General features: G+C 41.1%; 1 protein-coding gene across 7 annotated transcripts in view; it reads left to right on the top strand.

Annotated features, from left to right (window-relative positions):
* DOCK4 (dedicator of cytokinesis 4) overlaps window positions 1–16,509 on the top strand; it is a 352,254-nt gene that overhangs the window by 287,473 nt on the left and 48,272 nt on the right. For all 7 annotated transcript variants that reach the window (XM_039862789.1, XM_039862785.1, XM_039862784.1 and 4 more), the window contains 5 exons: window positions 2,379–2,454; window positions 4,372–4,472; window positions 4,910–4,968; window positions 11,611–11,759; window positions 13,465–13,550. In XM_039862789.1, coding sequence (XP_039718723.1) covers window positions 2,379–2,454; window positions 4,372–4,472; window positions 4,910–4,968; window positions 11,611–11,759; window positions 13,465–13,550 — 471 coding nt within the window. The remainder of the gene's footprint in view (window positions 1–2,378; window positions 2,455–4,371; window positions 4,473–4,909; window positions 4,969–11,610; window positions 11,760–13,464; window positions 13,551–16,509) is intronic.

Raw genomic sequence — 16,509 nt, 5'->3', positions numbered from 1 at the left:
TCTCTACATTTCTGTAGATTTAGGAATTTGTGAAGTTATAAAAGGTAGCCTATCACTTTTTAATACAGTAGAAAATTGCACGAATATTGGACGATTCATGAAATTGTCAGTGTCGCATTTTGTGGACATGTAATTTTTTAGTTTGCGTTCTGCATTTTTGATCCCAGAACACCGTTTCAGGGCTCAGTGTTCCCCCAAAGACCCTGAAAAGACCTTGTGGGCCCTGTGCCCCTCGCGCCTCATGATAAAGCAGTCTCGATGAGAGAATGAAGTGTTCAGTCAGGAGCAAGGATGTGTCCCTCAAATAGCCATTGGCCTAACATTCTAGAAGCCGGGAGAGTGTGGGGCAGAGAGTCGGGGATGATGTTCTGATTCAGGCCTCCGTCGAACCTGGCCCTTCAGAGGGTGGGCTGTGGATCGACGGCACGAGCGCCCCCGAATCTTGTTAGGGACGCGGGATCTCAGCCTGTCGAATCACCACCTGCCCTTAGCGCGAGCAGCTGGCACCCACTGACGGCTGGGAAGCACCGCCCTGTCTAGTGCAGGAGGCCGTGGACCCGTTTGTGTGGCGGGCACCCAGCCGGTGAACAACAGACGGGTAATCCTTGCCGTGGGATGGCCTGTCTGACTTGGAGGACTGAGTTTGTTGGCTCCTAGCCAGGACCAGTAGTCGGAATCCCAGATACATCATGTTTCACTATCACTAGGGGGTCGGTTCCGAACGACAGCCCCAGCTGGAATTGTGGGCCAGAAGATGGTGTTTTTTTAATGTAAAACTCAGGTATAGTGGGACTGTGTGCCCTCCTCTGCTGAATGTCAGTGCGGGAAGTTGTGCTTGTAACCACACAGGGAGGACACAAAATTTTCTTCTTTAAACTTAGGGGTCCAGTGACTTTCTACTAGATCCTGGGCTGACAGCGTTCCGTTTCTCGGTGATTCGGCCTTAGTTTCGTTGAGTAAGATTTGAATAAACTCCTGTGGAACCTTTAATGATTTCTTCATTATCATCCGTGATTTTTGCCTGTGTCGATGGAAAATTGCCGCTTTATACTGTTATTTGCAGAGACTTACTTCTTTGACGTGAAATTCACATCTCCATTTTGAAAGCTAAAAACACCACAGGGCTTGTCAATCTCATAGGCTTTACTTTCATAGGGAGAGTCCTCGAAAGTCGCAAGTGACATAAAAAATCTTCCTGCAAGTACCTGGTCCCGGCAGAACAGCTGCCCACGAAATGGTGGTTTTCTTCTCTTTCCTTTTCCCTGTCTTGGGTTGGACATTCGCCCATACGACCCCTTAGCCTCGAGAGAGTTCCCTCGTTCCCACGAGTCTGCAATTGTTAGTTTTCCAGCAGATAACAAAAACGAACACTTATGTCCTTCAAAGGCTATGAATATTTTTCCGATTAGTAAATATTCTTCTCACCTGTATTTTGCCGGCAGGATAACCGAGGTCTGAAGTCGGTGGGGTGTCTGTTGGGTCGCGTGCATCTCAGAAAAGGCCAGAGAGGTTTTAACTACCATTTATACATGGGTTCTTAGTTTATAGTGGGTTGGGGAGTGGCCTGTTGTTTCCATATAATGCTGTATCTAACATTAAATGAACTAATTGGAAATGCATACAGTTTTGCATATATATTCTCATAGCTATGAAAAGGAGCAGATTTTGAACAGATTACATAACTCTAGAGTTAATCAGGAATCCTTTCCACCCTTTTAATCTCGCTAGCGGGATACATACAGCTGCATCTGGCCCCCGTTAGGTTCTCCCGAACTCCTCCGCCCTGACGCGCCCCGTTCTCCCAATCACTGTCCGCGTCCTGCCGCTTAGTGCCGCTTGGAGACAGTTTCACAGTCTGTAATTGTTTCTTTAGTGGACGCCTTGTCACCTTAGAGAGGAATTCTGCCTTCCACGGATCCTCACGTCCCCTAACACCGTAAACGGGAGAGAGCAGGAGGCATCTATGAATAGTCTGCCGTTTTATCCTAGCCATTTCATTCCAGGCTCCATTTTTTAAAAGGGTGGCTTTCTTGCATGTTACTAAATATGGGATATTTTATTTGTATTAAATCATTTGCTTTGCTCGGAAATTAATAAAAACGTTATAAACCGTCAAGAGATTAGTATGTTTCCGCATGAGTCACGTGAACTCATGGATCTTTCTGTTTCACTACGAAAAACTTGACCTCAGTGATAGATTTAGATTTCTTTTTTGCCTGGCATTTCTTTTCTTTTTTATTTCGAATATGAATTATCTGATATTATTCCACATGCTTACTGAAGGTTTCATTTTATCTTCATTGCTTTTTATTATGTAATGAATGATTGTCATTAATGTGAAGTTTCTAATTTAATATGTAATTTTTTTTTATCACTAGTGTTATTATTACAACAGTTCTATACCTGTCTGATGCACTTCGTAAGAACTTCTTAAATGAAAACTTTGATTATAAGGTAGGTATCCGTTTAGATGACCATCTTGAGCTAAAAGGTTTCACATTGTACTCAGGAAATTACTGCCTGTCTTTTCTTTTTCATAATAATAGAAAAATAAATTTATTCCAGCTACCTCAAATTAATATTGGGCCATATTAATTTTAATTATGAATAATATTAGAAGGGTTTTCATTGTATTTGTGAACAAGTTAGGGCTATAATTATGTTTCTCAGCCTGGTAGAAATCACAGTACTTAAGAGGAGATAGTTCTTTATTAAAACTATAAATTTTAATTCTTGTTTCTTTTCTGGGTGAGCCCCATGCATGACAAAGGGGAGTTAGAACATACTGTTTTTAAGACATATTTTAAAATAGAGAACATAGGAAGAAAACATTTTCAAAGTAAACCCCTTACTTCCTTTTACTTTTCCATCTTTCCATTTTTTTAGAATAAATTAATGAAAGTTCTTTGAGGCACATCACATTACAGATGCGCAGAAGTTCTTTGAGGCAGAACTTCTGCGCATCTGTAATGTGATGTGCTACGCCTGGATCTCTAAGAGTTCCGGGTACTTTAAAGGGAAGATAGTAAAGAAATAGGCAGTGCCTGCGTTGACTCTCATTCCTAATGATGTCTGTGTTTTTGGCATCTTGTTTCTTATTCTTTTCTTTTTTTAATTTTTATTTTTCAATCTTTTTTAAATGACATTTCCCACGTGAACCATTTAATAAAATTTTCTTATTGGATAACTAGAAAATGCAGGGAAATCATATATACAATAAAAACCGATGGGATTTTCATGGTTGTGCAATATTTCCTTCTATCACACCTTATAATAATATCAAAATTTCATAATCGGAGCTCTGCTTTTGAATATGTAGGTTGTTTCTACTATTTAGTTCTTATAAATTATTCTTACGTACTGTCTTACAAAGTAAAACTTACATATATCCCTAATTATTTCTTTGGATAAATAATTAAAAGCACAATTGTTGAGTTAAAGGTTGTGCCAATCATATTTAATCACCTGTATCTACCCTAACACTGAAAGAACCAAATTTTTTTGACAGGTTGATAAGGGGGAAAACCTTTTTTGCCTAAATTCTCATTTCTTACTAATTATTGATTAGCTCCTAGTTATTAGTTACTGACCATATTTTATGAATTGTCTGTTCTGGACCTTTGTTCATTTTTTTGCTGGGGTTTTATCCTTTTTCTTTTTATTTATAAGAGCTCTTCATGTGTTAATGAACGATATTAATCCTTTATAATATTTCTCCTATTTTAAATTTTCCATGGTGTCAGTAGAGAAGTAGTTTCCTTTTCATTGTGTCTTATGTGGTTTTGGTTAAGTTTATCGCCAGGAATTTATTCCAATCTTTTTGTGATGGTATTTTTAAGATAAGAAAACTTTGACTCAAGGCATTTGTCTGGGTAGAGAATTTTTATATACTGTCTGAATTTAAAGCAATTAGCATATCCAAAGAAGTGTATGCATTTTTTTTTTTTTCGAGTTCTGCATTAAAAGGAGTTCCAAAAATGAATTCACAGAGGAATAATCCATCTTATGCCTGTGCCTTTTTGGAGACACACAGACAGGTTATAAGAGAAACAAAATGTTCACCATTTAGCATGTACCAGAGAGCTTATGAAACCCGGGATAGAGCACTGAAGCAATATATGAAAAGAGTATTTATTTAGTTTACTCCTTTGTTGTAGAAAATTTAAAGCATTTATAAAAGTAGAGAGAGTAGTGTGTAAGGAACCCCCGTGTACCCCGATCCAGCCTCCACTATTATCGATTCGGGGTCAGTCTTCCCTCACCTTTACCCCCATTTAATTGTCACCTTTGAAGCGAATCCAAGATATCATGTCACTCCGCTTAAATATTTCTGTAACATCATAGTATCTAAATATTTTGTTCTCGTTTTAGATCTGGGATTCCTACTTTTACCTTGCAGTCATTTTTATAAACCAGTTGTGTCTGCAATTGGAGATGTTCACGCCTTCCAAAAAGAAAAAGGTGTTAGAAAAGTAAGTACCTGTGTATAATCAGGTGGGAGCTTGAGGTGTATCAAACGTTGTGCCTTTTAAAGGGCATTTATTTCCAATGATTCATAAATCGGGTGTTCATAACTGGAAGTTGCAATGCAGAGGTAATGACCAAGAGAACGAGAAGCGATCTTTTCTGGAAATTTCAATATTTTGAACTTATTTAAACTTATATTTTTCTTTTTTGGCCCTCAGTCTTTCAAAATTGCTACAGAAGTGAAAATTATGAGACAAATCTGTTTTGCTGAAGGATTTTTATGAAAATATGAATTAGAAGCATCTAGACGTGTACATTAAACACTTTTAATTAAAAACATATTTGCCATTTAACCCAGAATGATAGAGTGTATCCCAAAGAGACACAAATACGTCTTTCCCCTGGAGGCTTTGTGTCAGGTTTGGTTTTTGTTCTGTTTCAGGTATGGTGACATGCGCGTCACGATGGGGTGTGAGATTTTCAGCATGTGGCAAAACCTAGGTGAGTGATGAAAAGAGAAGCCGCCTCCATTACATCCAGTCCATCGCTGGACTTTTACATGGGCAGATGAAGAAGAACGGTTTACCAAAGACAGCATTTGAAACCAAATGTCTAAATTAATAAAGATATCTGTAGAAAGTAATTGACACTTGGGCATCGGATAGATTTACAACTAGTTCTTTAAATTGACGTCTTTCTGAACAATCACCTTATCTGTGTGTGTTCCACTATTGTTGAGTGACAGATTTTATAAGCTAGCAGTGCTCCAATAGTACCCTTTTTGCAATGAGCTAACCTTTCAGAATTTGGGATTGTAACAACTCACAATCTCTAGAACTCACTCTGAGTTGAGGCTGTGAGTCATAACAAATTTGGATTAAACTTTATGAAATGTTGACTTGAGCATCAGTACTCTTAAAAAACTTGAAACTGTTGATCCATATCGTAAAGAGTAGAGACAAAAGGTTTCAAAGCGTCTGCAGTTGCCAAGAAAATATTAGATTCGATTTTGTTGGATCAGCCACAGTGGGTAGAGCACGTTATTCCAGCAAGTTGATGGCACAGACCTGGTTACGTAGAAAAGAATAGTATTTGGAAAATAAACTGTTTTAAAATTTCATTGACATAGGGTTTGTATTACTTACTGATTTCGTTTGGTATGTTACTTATTTAATTTGGTGTGTTAACTATGCAGGTTTGTAGTATTCATCTACTTCTACATGGTAATTCCTTCTCGTGATGTATTAAACTAACGAACCTATTAGAATTGAATCTGTGATGATCTAAGAGCATTTTTTCTCTTGGGCTCATCCAAGCACAACTTGAAGATGGCAGGATATATTTTCTGTAAATGAAAATAGAACCAATATCATTTTACTTAAATTCATGATGTGGAGTGATTTTTGACCGGGATATGTATAGTTCTCAAAGGAAGCCTTGTTATAGATCATTGAACTCAGTGTTCAATGCTTGCTGGTAATTTCAGGAAAAAAAAAAAGCGAGTTAGCATTTCGAATGCACCTCCAGCTGTCTAAGATGATGTGTCTTTAGATCCAGCTCAAAAATAGCATCAGTTTGTCTGATTTGAAGAGCGCTCCTCTCCACGTTCACGTTTTCACTGATTCTTCGGGTCCTTGTTTTTCAAAAGTAGATCGAGGCCCTTGCGTTTGGCATTTGTCTAATGAGCTGTTTTCCCAAGAACGCTGCACTGAAATGCTGTCGTGGGGGGTTTAGGCTCTTGTCCAAGCTCAGACGAGAGCAGGACAGAGCCTCTCAGGTTTCCGAAATGTTGGAGACGTGGCAGTTCCCTCTTCTGGACAAGTCGCGTCGCCATGTATGGTCGTGTCCACGTACACCTTGGTCCCAGCCAGGACAGCGCGTGCTTCGGGCCACGACCCCAGGCTTGCTGGATGAGGCTGGCACTGTCAGTCCCCCTGAAGAAGTCGTGGTCGTAAACTCTTCTCTGCTTTGTTTTTCAAACAAAAAATATTTCTAACCCTCTGGGTTTTAGGTTAGATGACTTCTCTGTTTTCCTCTGAGTTCTAGACTGTGAACAGGCCATGGTGCACACGGCTCCCGTCATGCATTATTTTGTCACTGCTCTAGAACCGGGGCACTCAGCAGACCAGCAGCGGGCGTCACCCGGACGCTGGTGACAGCGCACGTTCTCTGCTTGCACGTTCTCACCCGCCCAGGCCTCCCAGAACTGTCTGAGAGCAGGGCGCAGCATCCCGGATTTCACAAGCTCTCCAGATGGTCCTAAAGCACTTGGCTGCAGGTGGAAAAGCCCTGCTTTAGACGACACGATCCCTTTCCTTTGCTTTGCCAGCCCAAAACACTAGCTGCTGCACAGTCCAAGCCCTCTGTTGGGAAAGGCTCATGGTCATCACTCAGCTGCGAACTCCCCACGTGACAGTGACTGTCAGTTTTCACTTCATTCCGTGGTCTCCGCATTATTTCCCCAGAGTCGTGTCCTGACTTTTCTGAGGCTTCCAAAACATCAGGTGGATTTCAAAGGTCGTTGCTATCATACAACCGGAACTGGAAAATGTTCGGAAATATTAAAGCCTCTTTTCCAACATATATTTTTATAAAGTGATAAAAAAATGGAGCACTCGGGGTTCTATTCAAACGCCTCTTATAGATCTTAAGTCAGCTTGTTACCTCGCAATATCAAAATACATTGCTTATGATTTGGTTTTCCTGTAAATATATCATACTGAGTATTTTGAATACAAAAGGAGACTTTTTTAGATAATTATGGATTTTTATTTTTTAATGGAACAGGCTAATAAAGTCAATTTAGCATAGTTCATGAAGCACTGGGTATGCTCAGGTGCATTTGGCAGATGCAAGAAGAAAGACTCATGCCTGTTACAAGCTTAGTTATTAAATACTGTATTCTAAACCTTTCCTTCAATTTCTGTGGAACAGGGTAAAGCTCGATATAGACCAATTCACCATGTTTTACTAAAGCAAGTAACCTTTAAGATTTCCTAAATCAAGATCCTCAATAGTTTTTAGGAGAAACAAAATACACTAGCTTTTAGAAAATCAACTGAGGAGTCAGTAAATGCACTTTTTTTCCAGTCGGTCTATGTGGAAACACAAATTTTACTAGACAAAATTTTTTTAAGTTGGATTTTGGTCCTTGGTATTCACCTCAGAAGGGTGGGGATTCTTCCACACGCTAGAAATAAGTCGGTTTTTGTGTTCTGCTGAGGAAGACGGAAAAAGGGCGCACGTAATTTGGAGATTAGTCTACTTTTAAACATAAAGCAGTAGGATTTCCAAATCTGATGATTGCATCTCTTAGATTTACCTGTCAGCAGTGGATCATATGGTAGTTCCTTTTTTAAGTTTCGAGGCTCCTGCAGATTGTTTTCCACAGCATGTGCCCCACCATCTCTGCTTCCTACCAGCGAGACCCAGGGATTCCAATGTCTTCACATCCTCACCAATATTATTGTCTGTTTTTTGTTTTTTGTTTTTATAGTAGGCCACGCTCATGTGGTAAGGTGGTATCTCGTGGATTTTATGAAATAATTTATTTTTGAAGAATTAAAACCAAGTAGTGACAAGTAAACATCTTTTTTTTTATATATATGTTCTTCCTGAGTATTTTCATTTTCTAAGTTGAAGGACTGAAAATGTTCTCTCAAGAGAGGAGAGAAGGCATGAGTTTCCCCCCAAATTTATATGTTTGTGCCCACACTTGCAAGAATCGTCTGCAAATAAAGAAGTTAGTCTTCATTACTATGGCCCTCGTTTGGCTTTCATTGTTCTGCAAGGTTAACTTTCTTTCTTTCTATTTTTAGTTGAACAAACATTCTTCCTAAATATAAAGTGGGCTTTTCCACATTTGCAAACACAGCATCTTGTAACTGCTGTAGAAAAATCAATACTTTCCTAACAGGCTGCTCTGTGTGCATAAATATAAAACTCCAACAGCCCAAGTAGCAGGTGCCCTAAATACTTCAAAACAAGACCATGTGGCTGACAATCAGAGATGGAGATAGGATACTAAATCTGCGGTTTCAAAAGAAATTATTTAAATGAAGTTTACTTTGCTGCCGCCATACATGTTTTGCTCATTGGGTAGGAATTGGACATTCCGTGGCAGAGAGCTTGGACAGGTTTGCACAGACTCTGTGTTCCCAAAGTGTGTTTTCGGCAAATACGGCGATGCTCAGGCCTTGCTGCGCAGTGATTTAAATGTGGGCGTGGCTTCCTACTGTCAAAGAAAATTAGGCTCCAAAATATAGCACATGGACTTGGATTGTGATCGAAAGAAATCAACTAGAAATGGCACGTTTTTGTTTTAAGGCACTCAGGGAATTTTTAGCATAAGCTGGGTTTTAGATAAAGGGATTTTTGTTTGCCTTTGTTAAATGTGACGAAGGCATTGTGACCCTATATTTATGAAATGTCCTGCCGGTTAAAGATGCTCACTGGTGCGTGTACGGGTGGAATGATGTGATGTCTCAGACTTGGCTTAAAATACCTTGGGAGGGGGTGGTGATAGGTGAAACAGGATTGGCAAAAAAATGTTGAAATTATTAAAGCTAGATGATGGGTACGTGGGGCTTTGTTTTACTAGTTTTTGTCATTTTGTGTACATTTGAAATTTTTCCTATTAAAAAGAAAAGCAGGTTGTAAAATGTCTATAAGCGAAAGTGATTTTTAAAAAAGAGGTTCGATAATACTCAAGCAAATGTGGTAGACACGTGCTGACGATGTTCGCTGGCGAGGCCCAAGGTGCCAGGCTCGGGGAGAGGTCAAAGACGGAGATTTCCATGTAGCGACCTGGCTCTCATTCTGCCGACACAGGCATGGGAGAGCCATAGGGCTGGTGGGAAATTCCATTTTGTATTTCCCACCTCCCTTATTTCTCCTTCCCCCGACACACCCAAAAGCCGTGCGGACGTGCAGTGTCTCACATAGCGCCGAGGCAGCAGGGTTGGTAGTCACGTGCCAAGACGTCCTTTGTCCTTCGTACATGGCTCCCGCAGTCTGTGACTGCTGTACCACCGCACGTGGAGCCCTGTAGCCCTCTCCTGGGGCGGGGTCACGGGTCAGGTGTCAGGCGGTCTAACCTCAGGACTTGCCAGCCTTCATCTCCAAGGACTCTCCCGCCCCCTCTCCTCTCTCCTCCCCTCACTTTTCAGGATATCTTGAAAAAGTATTGAGTGGGTTTAGGCTTTTACAAATGACAGTAAGAATGATTGAGTTCAGATTTGCTTCTTCCTGCCCTGACAAAAATAACGAGGAAGGGAATTGCAAATGCTCGCTGCTGGTTGCCTGCTTAAAATATGTAGAGAGGATGGAGGGAGAGGGACCGATGTTTCTATATATTCTGCCTCAGTGAGTTTGTTGGTCTTGAAAATATTCATTCTTTTGGGAGGAAGACTGACAAAAGGTCTATTGATGAGGAAGTTTCTTTTGATGAATAAGAAGGAGGTATTCTTGTGATGAGCAAAACTAAGTAGTCTCCTGGTAAAAATAAAAGATTACTTGAGTCAAAAATAAAGATAGAAAGCAAAAGGAATTACGAGCCATTTCCTCACACATAATGGCTATGGATTAGTAATTTAGAGAAATGAGAAGCAGTCACCTTTGATGAAAACACAAGACAGGAAAGCAGTGTGTGCCTTCAGAGATGTGGAAGGACTGTCGCAGGCAGGGACTGGCTCACTGTCACCAGCTAATGTCCCCACGGCGGAGAGAAAAAGGGTGGGGACCACATTCTAAAGATGGTGGAAATATCCCAAGGCATTTCCAGGCGCAAAAAACAAAAACAGAAAAACAAAAAACGGTGACATGCCAAACCCCCACTTGGGTTTGCCATCTCTGATCTCATCCATCATTTTTCCCTCTTTCCAAATTCTTTCATATTCTCTTTCCTCTAAAAACACCTTTAAAGTCAATATAAATTTAAACTCTATATTTGCACCTTGAATTTATATATGCCCAAGCTCTATGGCTACCATAATGCCTTCTAGTGCAAAAAAATAATAATAAAAACAAAGCAAATTAATGGGATGGTATGTAACTCTAAAATTGGCAGGTAACTCTGAACAGTATGATTTCGTGTGTGTTTGACTGTTATTGCAGAAGATCAAAGGCAGAAAAGAAAAACGAAGGGGAATTATCCTTTTTCACGAAGCCAGCTGTCTTCTGCTCAGCTTTCCAGTTTGTTCTGTGGGTTGTAAACAGGTGCTTTCAGTATCACCTGCTTTCATCCCTGATCCCAAAGGTTAGCTCTCGAGAAATCGTGCATGTTCCATAGCACACCCTTTTCTTATTATAAAAATAGAAACTGTGAGATTTAATGCAGGTGATTAGGGTAATGGACAGAACTCAACATTCTTCTGCTAGAGGAAATCACCTGTGTCCACCCTGCCTTCCTTTCCTCTGAATTATCAGTGCCTTTGAGCACTTGCTAAGACACCATTTTGAGTTCACTGTTGTTACATCGAAGTTGTTTTTTTTTTTTTTTTTTTTTTTTCAGAAAATTGTTATATTTTTCTGGGGGACTACCATTTAGATTTTGTTTTTGGCTGTGTGTTTACTATGTAAAATAAACCACAAGAAAAATTATGCAGCACAGATAGGAGACACATTTTTTTGTATGTAAAAATCACCTGAAATCTTACCACCCAGAGATAGCCATTGTAGTTAACCTTAGGGGTTATAATCTTGTAGATTGTCAGTTTTTTTAAATGAAAGACATACCTGTACGTACAGTAGTGTATCTTGTTTTTTTTCAGTTAATTATATTGAAGAACATCACCATCTTCAACTTCATTTTTAATGACTGCATACAAATTTTAATGCGTGAATGTGTAATAGGATACGTAGCCAAGTCCTGATGATCTATATAATTTTTAATTATATCTTATGGCTTTTTTCATGTGGAACAAGTAAATTCCTAGTTTTTTTTTAAATCAAAATGAAGAAATATTAATCAACACCTTGAAATTTACTGTGTCCGTATCTGCTTAGGGAGCTATTTTCTTGCTGGGGAGACCACTATACTTGAGTACGTACTTATGACAATGGTTTTAAACAGATTTTGTAATATTTTCTGAAATCGTATTTACGATTAAGTAGTCTGAAATGCAAATATTTTATTCGATTCAGGAGAGCACAAGCTGCATTTCATCCCCGCCCTGATCGGCCCCTTCCTAGAAGTGACCCTGATCCCCCAGCCAGACCTCCGGAATGTCATGATTCCTATTTTTCACGACATGATGGACTGGGAGCAGAGGCGGAGCGGCAATTTTAAACAGGTAGGCGGGCGCACACCTCAGAACCGCTGGCAGACCCCGTTCTCATCAAGCATCTCTCAGCTACCAGATTTGACTCTGAGCTGGGAGGCGAGCAGCGAACCAGCCATCCAGGGCCCCTGATTCCAGCCATCGGCCTCGGACGTCTCTCTGGTCCTGTGCTGCCCCGAGCCTCTGCGAACTCCTGAAAAACCATTTCATTCCCTCGCAGCTAAAAAAGGCTGTGATTTCCCAGGTCTGTGCTTAAGAACTGGCAGAGACTTTATTTGCTCCCAGCTGGACAGAACACGGGAGAATCAGAAGGTTAATGATTCTTAAAAATCACTAAACTCTCGGTGGTCTGCACATTGTACTGGGTGAATGGCTTAGTTCTGAGCAGTCGATGCACATTGGGTTTTATTGTTTTTTGCTCAAAGCATTGAGAATTAATTTAGAGGGGAAAGCGGTAGAAATTCTTACAAAGGAGATTGTGAGGAGTCGAATCTGTCATTTCTCGCTGACAAAGTTCTAATATCTCTGCCCCAGTTTTGAAAAGACAGAGGTTCTTATTACAAAACCAGATCTCAGAAGACATCGGCTGCTCTCGCTATGGCGTCACTCAGGTGGCAGACACGAGGCCCGCGTTCTGTTCACACGCCACTGCACTGACCTTTACGCACTTACCTGGGTGAAGGACTTGGCCTTCCTTCATGCTCCTCTAAATGAAGCCTTTATCAGGTCTTAGGAGAGCTCGCCTACTGTACGAGCAAGCCTAGTGCTTGCGTCCGACCGTCCTGTTATCAAAAGCACGATGTCACCTGTATCGATAGCTACGTTGATTTTCAAGAAAGCTAATAGGTGCATGAAAGACTATTTAAAAAGTGTGCGGGGGCAGGACCCACTGTCCCTCCGTTTGGTCTTAATCCTCTTATCGAAATTTTATTGAAAGGAGTAACTAATTGGGCGTAGTGCTTTGGCAAATTCGGATGTCACCCCAATTCCCAGCTGTTTAACTCTGGCTGTGCAGAGGTTTTCATTTTCTGTCTCTTCTGCTGCCTCGATATACATTTCTGCCTTCCTGATATTCACATCCTAAAAGATTCACATCCTGGAAAATATAAATGTTTTCGACTACAGTTTTCAGGAAATATGTCCTTTCTCTCTCCTGCTGCTTATTGCTGACTTAGAATATTTCTGTGGCTCTACCATCTGCACATGGATAGGGCAAGTCCCAACTTTTGCAGAGATTTAGTGCAACCTCGAACTGTTTTGAGAAAGAAAATAGATATAAAATACATCAGAGATTTAAATTAATGTTTGTGGATATGTTAGTTTGCTGATATTCCTGTGTGTGTGCATGTATATATATGTAAATATATATATAGTGATTTTTTAAAAAAGGAAAGAAATCGGACTTGCCAGATTTTATACCACCTAAAAAAAGAATTCAAATGTCTAAGCTGGGCTGCAAGCATTTGTGTTTGAATCAACAAATAGATGTCTTTGGCAGCAGCCAGTGCTACCCTGCAGCGAATTCGAAGTCGGGATGCTCGGCCTAAATTAGCCCCCTAGAATTCCGAGGGGGTGCCTACTACCAACCACAGCTGACAGTGTCACCTTCACGCAATCGTGGCCTTTTCTCTTGCAGATATAAATATATTTCAGTTTGCCTAGAAATGCTTTTATGTGAGGGAAAGGAAAGAGAGAGTGACGTTTGGGTATGTTTCAGGTGGAAGCCAAACTAATTGACAAATTGGACAGCCTGATGTCGGAAGGCAAAGGTGATGAAACGTACCGCGAGCTCTTCAACAGTATGTGAGTAGCGTGTTTATCTCGAGTCGGTCCCATCCGGGGGATTCGGTGTCAGTGCTAAGTAGCTTGAGAGCTGCAGAGGCAGCGTCGGCCCTGCTGGAGCGCTTTGCCTTTGCGGAGTGTGAAATAAAAGATAATGGCCTCACTCCGGTGAACAGATCTCATTATACCGATGATTAGATGTGTCTTCTTATTTTAATCTCTGATTAGAACAGGTCACGTGCTGCATCATGAATCTCATCCTTCGCATGCCTAATCACTTTAGAACCGGGGCTGCAAGATAACGATTTTTAGACAGGGTCACGCGTGGAAAAGGGAGACGGGCAGTGTGGTCGTGGAGTCCGGGGCGCAGGGCTTTCCAGAGCGAGGTCTCTGGGCCGAGCTGCTGCTGGGGAAATGAGCCCCGTTTGCCCTGTTCTCCGGCACTTGATCCCATTCGGCGATACTGATCGCTCGCTTGGCATCGTGAACTGTGTCCTAAACGTTTCTCGTTAGAATATCACAGAAGCGAGCCATTTCCAGTAAATTCTGTGACTGGGATTTGTATGGAGGATGGAGAAGGAAGAGAGTGTTGTAAAGGGACTTGCAGGTTGTCCTCTTCGGTGGAATGGGATCGCAGTCCCAGGATGCATTGCTTGTACCGGCTGGTCATTCACCCTCTGTGCGAAATGGCCGGAGAGGATACCTAAGCAAGTTTTGGTACTTTAGGATTCTAAGGCTTAATTCTAAGCCTTGTTTTCTCTACAGCTTTCTGTGGATTTTAGCCATTTTCAAAGGTAGTATGCGTATAAAGCGTTTCTTTTTGAAAGGAGAAGTAGCTCATTGCACCTGGAAAATATTTGCATTTCTTTCAGAAGTGCAAAACAATCTGGGAATACACTTTCCTATTACAGAATATGCTTTCGTTTGTATTTATGCCCAGGTATCACCTAAAACTAAACATGAATGCTTTAGCACTATTAGCCAAATGCAAAATTCTGTAATTCGTTTTACGATCATAAATTCAGAGCAGTGGATATATGAATATATGTGGGTTTGGAAAGTATTATTAGTGACTGATAGATTTCAGCTTGCCTGATTCAGAATCATTCTTCAAGCTTTTAAGAAAATTATATTGAAAGGAGAAGCCAAGAAAGCATATGCAGATTTCCGGTGGTGGCGGTGGTGGTAGCTGATAAAATACACTCTTTGTGCTGAATCCTGAATACCACCACTTCCTTCTGAGACTGTAATTAAACTGGAACCTGAGATAATTATTCGCCGAGCCCTCGTTCCTTGTTACAGACAAAGCGTCTGTCTTTTATGACAGCAGGATTTTAGTGAGAATTGTGATTACAACCTCATCCAATATAAGAAATCGCTTCTGAAAACTGCTCTCACTTCAGTTGCTAGTCCCTGGTTTGAACAAAGAACTCAAAGGAGAAAGCGCTCAGTGTAATGAATCTCTTGAGATCTGCGATTAATTTTTATAATAAATTCACAAGATTAATAAATGCTCATATAGTTCTATAGTGCCTCTCATCTGCTTTTATAGAGGCCTGATGGCGTGCAATTTGGATTGCTTGTGTATAAATATGACTCTGAAATAGCAGATGTACCTTGGCATTAAAATCAAACTACTAATTAAAATATTAAGAGTCTGTAATTAGGACTATTTTAAGGTGCCTGATTCATTCAGTAGAGATTTTTATTCTTTTGTTGATTTTTAGCATATTACTGGAAATGTTCCCATAAATATTGTACTTTCATGCTTTTATGATCAGCATATTGGGAATAAATAAAATCGAAAGTGATAATTACATATCATTACTACCTGGGCTCAGAAAAGCGAGTGAAAATCTAACTGTGTTTCAGGAAATAATTGCATGTTGCTTCTTTGGCCATAGACATCCCGATGAGTTAGTATAGTCACAGCGAGCCACCTCACACGTTATAAATGGGGAACACACGTCGCTGTGGTCCAGATTCTCATTTGTTCTCTGTAATTCATGTCTAAAGCTTCTTAGAATTTGTTCAGAGCCGGGAGCAGCTTACTGCTTTTTGAAAATGCAATACTTACCAGAAGAGCCATAGGTCGAGACTGTAAATTAGCATGCTGCCTTCATTCCCAAGAACTCAGGTCATTTTTCTCTAATCCTAACCTCATTTCTATGTACCCATACTACATCTTTTTGAAATAAGCAAGAGTCTGGATTTATTATTTTTGATAATACTGAAATTGTGGCTCACAGATGCCAATGGCATGCATCAAAATCGAGTGTCAGGACTAAACTCACTTCCCCTGGCTCTGCTCGATTTGCTCATTCGGCTCTATTTATCGAGCACCCCCTTGCGCTAGGCGGCCGCCCAGGGCTGGGGAGGCAGCAGCGACCGTGCCGTGGGAGCACACGGCAGGGGTACCTCCAGCCTTAGGGGGCCAAAGGGGCTTTCCAGGAGGGGAAACACCCACCTCGGTTTCTCCCGTAGTCCTTGACTGTGCTTTCTCGTGTGTTGCTCTAAGTAATTCAGGGAGTTTCCAAGTCATTTCCAAGATTTCTTTGTGGGGACCACTCATTTTACTTTGGGGACAGAGGGTTAGCTCTATAACACACGCTTTAAGTATCCGGATTTTTTGGATTAAGAGGAGCAGACACAGACATGGGCGTTTTGGACAAGAGTGATGGCCTCGAACTCAGCCCCGTCACCATACAGAGAGACGTAGGTTCAGGGGCAAATCCTGCACGCCTCCCAATGTTCTTCCGCAGAGTAGAAGCCTGATGAGCAGTAGGTCACCCCGTAGGACCGTGGTTTACCCCGCCGCCCAGTGTCGTGGAGCCCATTGCCTGTGTATTAGCAGGAAGGAGTCACCTCGCACTGTTGTCAGATGCTTCCTGTGCACTCAGCCCAGGCGTGTGGGCGTGATGACAGACCAGTCACCCAGATTTTCTAGAGAGTCTTCTCTTGCCAACAGCCACTCCTTCTC

Source organism: Pteropus medius, unplaced genomic scaffold (assembly GCF_902729225.1).
Source record: "Pteropus medius unplaced genomic scaffold, Ma_sr-lr_union100, whole genome shotgun sequence".
In the NCBI taxonomy this organism is placed as follows: domain Eukaryota; kingdom Metazoa; phylum Chordata; class Mammalia; order Chiroptera; family Pteropodidae; genus Pteropus; species Pteropus medius.
This window is presented reverse-complemented; position numbering and strand designations above follow the sequence as displayed.